The 9,009-nt window shown below is 42.2% G+C and overlaps 2 protein-coding genes across 5 annotated transcripts; one reads left to right on the top strand and one right to left on the bottom strand.

The window, feature by feature from the left end:
• Positions 1-473: 473 nt before the first annotated feature.
• LOC133706792 (E3 ubiquitin ligase PARAQUAT TOLERANCE 3) lies at positions 474-7,239 on the bottom strand. Of its 4 annotated transcripts, none has more exons than XM_062132334.1 (15): positions 6,322-7,239; positions 5,710-5,806; positions 5,391-5,466; positions 5,143-5,306; positions 4,969-5,045; positions 4,790-4,858; positions 4,535-4,691; positions 4,281-4,429; positions 3,909-4,073; positions 3,518-3,817; positions 3,340-3,381; positions 2,976-3,228; positions 2,452-2,589; positions 2,288-2,366; positions 474-1,462 (listed from the first exon to the last, which is right to left on the bottom strand). In XM_062132334.1, the coding sequence occupies exons 1-15, from the start codon at positions 6,485-6,487 to the stop codon at positions 716-718; spliced, it is 2,679 nt and encodes an 892-aa protein (XP_061988318.1). In that variant the 5' UTR covers positions 6,488-7,239; the 3' UTR covers positions 474-715. The 4 variants fall into 4 exon arrangements, with proteins under 4 accessions (XP_061988318.1, XP_061988319.1, XP_061988320.1 ...); XM_062132335.1 differs by having other exon boundaries at positions 2,288-2,363; XM_062132336.1 differs by having other exon boundaries at positions 4,790-4,849.
• A 491-nt stretch (positions 7,240-7,730) lies between these two features.
• On the top strand, positions 7,731-8,702 carry LOC133744817 (cyclin-dependent kinase F-3-like). The gene has a single exon (XM_062172860.1). It carries the CDS (start codon positions 7,731-7,733, stop codon positions 8,700-8,702), a length of 972 nt encoding a protein of 323 aa, XP_062028844.1.
• Positions 8,703-9,009: the final 307 nt, after the last annotated feature.

The raw sequence follows: 9,009 nt of genomic DNA, 5'->3' as shown, positions 1-9,009 counted from the left end.
CTCGAGAGCGAGGCGAGAGAGGAGAGTTTTAGAAGAGAATGACTGAATGAGAAATGAGTTCGTGGTATTAGGGTTACTAGTGATCAAGGGCACTCAAGCCTACATAAGCTTGGAATAGTAACAAATCAGAAAAAGAAGATATATTAAAAATAATACAAAAATACAATAAAATAAAATGTGGGGCGTCGCTGTTTAAATTGGGTGGTCAGGACCAAAAACCAAATCCCCACTGTATTCAACCAGGTCCATGCGGTTTGGTATGAAAGTGATGTTTTGTTTCGGTTTAGTTTCCAACCCACCGCAAAACGATGCAGTACCACATTTTCGGTGCATAATGCCCACTCTTAGTCATAAGTCGGATACTGTTTATCTAACTGACAACATAAAAAAGGCGCCCATATGAGACACACCCAGAAAAATGAGAGAGAGAGAGAGAGAGAGAGAGGATAAAACAAAATATAAACAAGTTTCAATTAAACTTGGAACAGATAACTTTTTATTCGTACTCGTAATTCTACCATCTTTAATAATTCAAAAACATCAAATTCCAGAAACGTTCCCAAAACAAAGAACAAAGAAACATAGCCACAGCCCATGAGCCCAGTTACATATACATCAATACAATCAAATAAAGCCCCAAGGCCCAACAGAGAGAGTATCAGGCAGCAGCAGCAGAATGCATGGACAATTATGCCCTTGATGCTTAATCTAATATCTATCTCTGCCGCCTATGGTCCCGCTCTCGATCCCTGGAACCTCTAGAGTGCCTTGACGGCTCCTCCTCTTGCTGCACCGCCGGTGGCGAAGCCTCTGCGTACCTTGACGACTTCTTCTTCCTCTTAAAGTGTCTATCGTCGTCGCTGGACTCATAGTCCACAGCAGGAGAACTCACAGCACTGGTAGTCTTCCTGCTACTACTCACAGCCGCAGCAGCAGTAGCAACCTTAGTGGACTTGCCATACTCATGGTCGTGGAAGCCATTCGCCAGCTCTTTCGAACCACCCGCCGCCTCCTTCTCCGCAGGAGAGCTCTTCCTCTTCTTGTTCGCTTCCCCTTCAGGGAAGCTAATCCTCGAGAACACGCTGGCCTTGCTTTTGGCTGACGCAGTTTCAGCAGCGAGCTTTGCAGAGCTGGGCTTGGAGGGTGGTGCAGTTTCGGTGGCGGCAGGTTTCGAAGAGGAAGACTCGGAACGGTGACGTTTCTGACGGGGCTTCTCGTCGTCGTAGTAGTCGTAGTCCTTGGCGCTTTCGCGCTGGGGCTCTCGGTCGCGGTCGCGGTCGTGGTGGTGCTCGGATTTTCTCTTAGGAGGGCGCGGTGGCGGGAGAGGCTCGACGAGGTCACGTGAGGGTCTTCGGTCTCGGTCTCGGTCTCTGGGTTCTGGAGAGGACCTCTCGTATCGGTGCTGGCGATGGTGATCGCGATCCCTGTAGTCTGGGCTTGGAGATCGGGCTAGAGACGACTTCTGCACACCAACCACAAATAAGTTAAATTTCAAAAAATATTAATGATGCATATTGACACATGGCAAGCTGCCCTGACACGTAGTCAAAGTAGTTCCTACTCCCTATGTAAAAAATTACCACGTTTTTCGTTTTTCAACTATTGGATACAACTACAGATTTTTACTTTGGGATATTTCATTCTTTTTCTTTTCGTTGAAAAAACAAGCATGCTAAAATCAATTACAGAAATAAATTTCTATTGTAGAAAGCACCAAATTAAGAACATCTAGGACCAGTGCAAAATTCGAACATAACCCAGAATTGAAGTGAAACATTTTTGGGGAAATTGGTTTTTTTTTTTTCTCCTTTTTTTGGGTCAAATTTTGAGTCGTGGCAAATATTTAGTTGGAATTTGGGATTCACAACAGAACTCTAATTTGACCTCGGTTTCTGGACAAGCTAGGCCAGTTTCCCTGTGCTCCAATCAGGCAATTAAATTACCGCACATTTGGACAAGACAAACTAAAACATGTTCTCTCCGCATGATCAAATGGAACATCATAGCAAAATAGAAAAATAAAAATAAAGATTGAAAGTAAATGATAAACTGATAAGAAAAAAAATGGTTTAATAAATCCTAGACCATTTTCCCCTAACTGCAGCAACAATACAAATTTTATCTTTCTTTTTTCGCCAAGAAAAGAGAGGGGCATTATCTGGCCAAATTGGTGGTCTATTGCCAACTTGGTGTCTCCTTGCAAAATTGTTGATAAAAACCTTAACGACCTGCTGCTGCAGTATACAAATGATAAGAAGAGATGGAAATTGGCACAATAAAGACGTACTGATTTGGACTTCATTGGAGGCACATCGCCATCACCACTCGCATCCCTTCCATATTCCCGATCTTTGGAGAACTCCCTGTTGAAAAATAAATCATGTAAATAAAGATATCTACCGAGCTCCACAGTTCCCAAGTCCAAAACAAAATCAAATTTTTCAAACATACCTTTGGCCCCGTCTCTCATTTTCACGCTTCCTCCTCAAATCAGCTTTCCGAGCCTCAAATTCCTCTCTGCTCATGATAGGAGGAGGTCCGACATTCATTCCATTCATTCCCATACCCATACCAAAGTCCGCGAGATCCCTGTAAAACATTAAAAGATTAGACGCACGTTAGCCCACAGGTTTGAAAGGACACCATGGAAAATGAAAAAGTATATATAAAAAAATAATAATAATAAATAAAAGGCATTTAATTGCTACTTGCAATCATAGTAGCACTCTATTTTATTTGGTCAATGTAAAACGGCATTTTTAGGGCATTGGCTCCACCAATAACCCACAGTGTTATACACACACCCTCCCATCTAGGAAATGTTCGGAGCACAATCTTGTAGACCAAAAGAATGGGAAAAAAAAGAAAGAAGAAAAAAAAAAGAGAGAAGAGCAGACAATTCTCAACACAAACCTACGAACACCATTATCATATCCAGTGTGAAAGTGGAAGACAGAATAGAGGCGGTTACATACCTCTGAGGTGGAACCATAGGCATCATATAACCTTGACCACCAAATGAGTCCGGTGGGAAAGGACCCCCAAATGGCATGTCCATAGGACCTAGTCCATACCCCATATACGGCATAGGAGCACCATATGGTGGCATATATCCATCCATGCCCATGCCAGGTTGCATGCCATTCCAGTATGGATTATAAGCAGAGGGCCCCATATGCATCATGTAGTTTTCAGCTGCAAGGTCTTGAGGTGTCTTCCATTGCATTTCTGTAATGAAAAAAGCACAAGGATGAAAATGCTTAATTACCAATTTATACGGTAAGAGAGATTCAATAGGACACAAAACCAAGCTGTTTACAAAAAAGAGAGAAGTCATACCGTTTGCAGGCATGCGAACTTTCTTCTTTTTCCTTTTCTTTCCTGAAATATACAAACAAAAAACCATTAAATAACCACAACAGCTCTCTAATATACATCCATCCAACTCCTATAAGTCAAGCACACAGAACAGACAGGGAATTGGATACACACAAATAATACCCGACATATACATTACCTGCCTCCACAGAGGCCAGCCTCTGCTGCACTTCTTCATCAACCAGGGGAGCACTCCCTTGGGATGCAGGTTCCTTTACACTCATTGACTCATGGGTAGCTTCAGATGCATCGGCTAATTTTGTATTCCTCACATTCTCTAACATCTGCTGTGGGGCAAGAACAGGTTTTACCTCATCTACGGTCTCCCGTGTCTTCAGAGCTTCTTCATGCAAAGGTAAAGGCTTATTTTCTCCCTTTGATGCAGCAGATAAAGTAGGCGAAGGAATCTTGGGTTGTGGGCAGCGTGCAGACTCCATATCTAAATATTACAAAACAAAATTGTAACAATGACGGTATATGACTAGTTTGAATGGAAACAGAAATAAAAAGCACATCATTGAAGAACAAACCTTGAACTTGGAAAGCACTCCCAGCGTTATCAGTACTACTGTTACCAGACTCCAAGATTCGATTGATGGTATCCCTGAGAGTCTTATTTGGCAGTAGATCATCTGCAAGTGTATTTGTAGCCCCACAGACACACACTGACTTTGAGGTAATGTAATTCCTGATACCTGATTATAAATGTGAGCTAGAGTAAATCCAAACGAAACTGATATGATAAATAAAGAAGCATAAAACAATTAGATGCTTTAAATGCTAGAATGAGCCAGATGAGGGTAACGACAAATATTTTTTTTTGTGAGAAAAGTTGAAGTTCTTCCATTAAAAAGGGAAAACCTAACCTCAAGAGAGGCAATGAAAGTTGCACTATAACTTACACTTATCACAAAAGCTCTTAAAGCAACATTTGCTCGTTAAAACAGCATCTTTCATCACTTCCTTGCACAAGGGGCAGTGTAGCTCAGGTGGTAAATCACCAACAGAACGTGTAGACGGTAAACCTTCGATCTCTTTCTCAAAAGCAGCCCTGTGATCATATATCAATTATTATAGTAAGTTTTCATACCAGCAACTGATTACACAAGCAGTCAAGCATAAAAAGTATGAACTCTAGACCACAAAATAAGCTTACTCATTCGGCCTCAATACAGCTACTGCACCACTCGGCAGTGCATATGAGCCATCTGGGGTTGCTATCAACATGGACTTGGGAATGCCAGTGGGTGGCTTCACTCTTTTGATGTCATAGTTTGGATCACCATTTGTAGGGCAGTGCTGAATATAATGACCTGAATACAAAAGTGCCAAATATAAGCACCATCCTGAAATAACCATTGATCAACAAAACAAGCTATTCTCTTTAAAAAAGGAGGTCAGATGAACATACCAGGAACCTTACACCTGTGACATATATAGCCCTGTGGAGGTGTTTTTTTCTCAAACACTCCTGTTCGACCTCAATCAAGCATAAGAAACAAAAAAAAAATCAATTCCATCATTTAAAATTGGGAGAGTGGGAGAGAGAATTTTTATAAATGAAAGTATATATAACCATAAAAGACTCACCAAAACCACGTCCACCCATTCTCCCATTCATACCACGGCCAAAACCTCTACCAGGACCATAGCCGTCAGCGCCTTGACTGCAAATACAGCACAGAAATCATTCAATACGAGTGACAAAAACCCCCAACCATTATGATATCACACAGCACAGTAATAGGACTGAAAATGACATACTGTTGCCAGTCTAATACTGGAGTGTCGATTAAAGCCTTAAGCTTGCTATCTTCATCAGCTTTGTTTGATGGTGGAATATCCGGAACCGCATAACTTGGCTGCACTGGCAAAACTTCAGGAATTTCGTACAAATCACCCCCAAGATCATCCCAGTCTGGCTCAGGCTGTAATGTCAAAATAAACAATCACTAAAATTTCCCTCTGATTGCACAAAGCAAACTCATAGGCTCTAATATACTAAAGCTTACATTCACAGAGGAACCAGCTCCCAGAAAGCTAGTCCTTTCGGGTTCAATGTTCTCCACCATATCTTCTACTTTATGCCTGCAATGAAATAGATATAAATGGCCAACTCAGCCAACGCTAAAAATAGGTTCTAATGGTCATAAGAAACACCCAAACCCTATATGAGGTACTACTTGGGCACACTCCAAAGGGATTACCCATAACACAGGTTTTTGAAACCCAATGACAAACTATCCTGCCAACTTGAAAATTCAAAATGAACCTTACAGCAACATAAGTAAAGTCAAGTATTAAAAGGAATAAAAGGATCTGAGATAGTACTCTGAATCAGTAACAATGGGCATGCGAGGGCGTCCAGGTACACGGCGAATTAAAACGGAGGTATTTTTTGGAATCAACGTTGCTTCATCAAGATACTCTGAAATTCCACAACATAGAACAGGAAGTCTATAAAAACACTGCATTTACATTAATCTATGAAAACAAAAGCTACCAAAATGCGTTTCCCAAAGGCGTAATCCACTGTTCCTAGAGAGTTAAAGTCAGATAAAAAATTTCAGCATAACCCAGATTTCAATCTCACAGAACCTGTCCCTCAATGATCCAACTCACCACAGAAGTTTTGATAGCCAAATTTTGTGCATTCCATACCAGCCAACAACACTTTGTTCATTCAATATAAATTGTAAAGACATCCATACGAAGTCAATCTAAATTCAAGGCACATGGTGGCAACTAGTGAACTAAATGTGAACTCAAGTTTAGCAATATAACATCCTTCTTGAAATCTAGATAAGTATAGCTATATATACTTAAGATCACTTAAAATTTAAGACAACCCCAAAATCATACCAATCAACTCACACTCCCAGGACCCATATTTCAATTAGAAGAAAGTTAAGAAGGGAATAACTAAAACTAAATCGAACCAACCTTCATTGGTCTGGGCATTGGTGACCACAAGGTCGAAATCAGTACCCCTCCCTAAATGCTTGGATTCAAATATTTTTTCTTTGAGTATACCAACTGAGATGAAAGGACCGTCCATAGCAATAGAATCATAATCTCTTGCACTCTTAAATTTATAGTACACCGCCATGGTAAATATTCTTTTTTTTTCTTTTCCTTCCAAATAAGAAATTAGGTATAACACCACAACAAGAACAAACACCCAACGATAATCAAAGGCCTTTTAAAAAATATAAAGGCCTTATATTAAACTCCAAAGAAAAAATAATCAAACAGTACAAAAATTCAAGCTCTTATTTTCTTTTTTCTTTTTTTTTCTCCGATTACTCTACTGAGATCAATCAATTCAAACCGCCGCAGAAGGTCTCCAATCTCCCTTGAACGCCGAACCCTAACTCTTCTCCGATCACCGATTCGATACCTCGCACCAGATAAAGACTTCTGCAACCCTCCGCCGATGAGTCGTCGCAATTCGAATCGAATCTGAGAAATCTCAGAGGCAATAGCAAAACCCCTCTGTAATTGCAACGAACAAAGCCTTCGTTATTCTTGAAGCAATCTGAAAGAATCAGAGAACTCTAGGGCTGCGGAATCGATCCGGTGGATTCAATTGACAGCGAAACGACGTCGGATCGTGGAAGCGGAACCGCCGATCGGGTTGGGCCGCGCGGATATCTCCGGGAACAATCGCAAACTGTGTTCGTCTCCGATGACCCCAAATCGAGAGAAATCGAAACCTTCAGAAATCGAAACCTGCGGGATTGAAAATCAAGCCTTCGGGGGTTTATATAGGTTAAGAATCATGGCTGAACGGCCGCTAGGGTTTCGTTTGGGGGAAATTTGGGGATGATAATCCCAAAAGAGAGAAGGTAAAATGATAAAAGGGGGTCGGATTTTCTCGTATTATAGACGCGAGTGAAGCGCGTTCTCGCCACTCGCTAGAAAGCGCGTTTTGGCAACAGGCGCGGGCTTAAGACATTAAGACATGAAGAGTTGAAGACAACCTGTTGAGTTCGAGAGAAACGGTGTCGCTTTGTTGGGCAGTTCCTCGTGAGATCAGATCAGGACGCGTTGATTTCAAGCTTTGGGCTCACGCAAGTAAAGCAAATGACTGAAATGCCCTTGCCGAAACTCAAGTCCGCAGGTGAGTAGGAAAAGGGAGTGATGGGAAATTATAAATAGGATCCGAGGACTCCACGAATGAATCCACTGCTCTTCTTCCCAATTTCGGTGGAGAGTACTGTTAAGTGTGCGCTAGGGTTTCTAATTCTTCTGAGGATGAGTAGCTAGTGGTGCGAAATCAACACTGATTTCGTAGTCCAAGACTACTTGAGAGGTTTTCAATTCTTTGATTTGCGTCTGGGTTTTGTTCCATGGATAGATACGAGATAGTAAGGCGGGTTGGTGAGGGGAGTTTTGGGTGGGTGTATCAGGCCATCGACAACGACTCCCGTCAGCTTGTGGCGATCAAACTGCTGAAGGCAGACGGCGATCCGTCGGCATGTGAACCGGAAATCCGTGCTCTCCAAAATTTGGAGCACCCCAATATAGTGAGCCTCAAGGGTGTTGAATACGAAGACGACGACGTCTTCTTTGTTTTTGAGTACATGGAGGGGAGCCTTGGTGATCTTATTAATGAGAGGCTGAGCAGGAATTCCCCTTTCTCGGAGGCCGAAATCCGATCATTGAGCCGTCAGGTGTTGCAAGGCCTTGAATTCATGCATCACCAACGGTTCATGCACCGGGATCTGAAGCCGGAGAATCTTTTGGTGAACAATGGCGTCATCAAGATTTCGGATCTGGGTACTGCTACGGAGATCGACTGCGGCGGCCAAGTCCATCATCATTACGTCACCACAAGGTGGTACAGAGCCCCGGAGATGCTGTTTCGAGCCTTCGTGAAAAACGAGAGGCTTCGACCTTTTGAGTACGATGAGAAAGTAGACATGTGGGCGATGGGGACAATCATAGCAGAGCTGTTTCTCATGCGGCCTCTCTTCGAGGGTGACGATTCGCCGGATCAGCTGTACAAGATATGCGAAGTCATAGGGGCTCCAACTAGGGATTCACGGACGATGCCTAAACTTGGGCCGGAGAATGGTGTGGGTCTTCGAGCATTGATGCCATATGCCAGTGAATCGGCTATCGATCTCATAGCGTCTCTTTGTTCTTGGGACCCTTCGAAAAGGCCTACTGCTAAGGAAGCTCTCCAGCATCCCTTCTTCAAGAGAGGGCAGAATGTTGACGCTCCTCCTGGGTTCTCATATTGCACTCATACAAGGAACAATGTGGTTCCAAAGATGACAGAGTTATCAACCATGCAGCCAATACTGGGAGCCTATTGAGGCAAGGAGACCAGAGTTGCAGTAGATGTCCCTGTTTGACTATTGTAGGAGTCTTAACAATTTATTTGCCAGTAATTAATGAGGCACAAATAGATCTGATTTTGAATAGGAAGTAATGATGTAATTGTACAAACTTTGAACTGATCTGTTCTTTTAATGAAGATGGTGACATTCATCACCCTTATTGTTCCATCATTTCTTATGTAACTCTATTGTTAACTAGTCTGTTCTGCATTTCTTTCAAGTAATCTCTAATCTCATTTCTAGTCTGTTCTCCATTTCTTTCATGTATTATCTCGAATCTCAT

The sequence above is a fragment of the Rosa rugosa genome, chromosome 4 (genome assembly GCF_958449725.1).
Source record: "Rosa rugosa chromosome 4, drRosRugo1.1, whole genome shotgun sequence".
In the NCBI taxonomy this organism is placed as follows: Eukaryota; Viridiplantae; Streptophyta; class Magnoliopsida; order Rosales; family Rosaceae; genus Rosa; species Rosa rugosa.
This window is presented reverse-complemented; position numbering and strand designations above follow the sequence as displayed.

What these genes read in the sequence shown, in the direction of transcription:
- LOC133706792 (XM_062132334.1), bottom strand. Translation starts at nt 6,487, where the DNA reads ATGGCGGTGTACTATAAATTTAAGAGTGCAAGAGATTATGATTCTATT. An exon ending in GCTGTATTGAGGCCGAATGA is followed by an intron (nt 4,430 to 4,534) that starts GTAAGCTTATTT and finishes ATATGATCACAG; the next exon opens with GGCTGCTTTTGAGAAAGAGA. An exon ending in GAGTGCTTTCCAAGTTCAAG is followed by an intron (nt 3,818 to 3,908) that starts GTTTGTTCTTCA and finishes TGTAATATTTAG; the next exon opens with ATATGGAGTCTGCACGCTGC.
- LOC133744817 (XM_062172860.1), top strand. Translation starts at nt 7,731, where the DNA reads ATGGATAGATACGAGATAGTAAGGCGGGTTGGTGAGGGGAGTTTTGGG.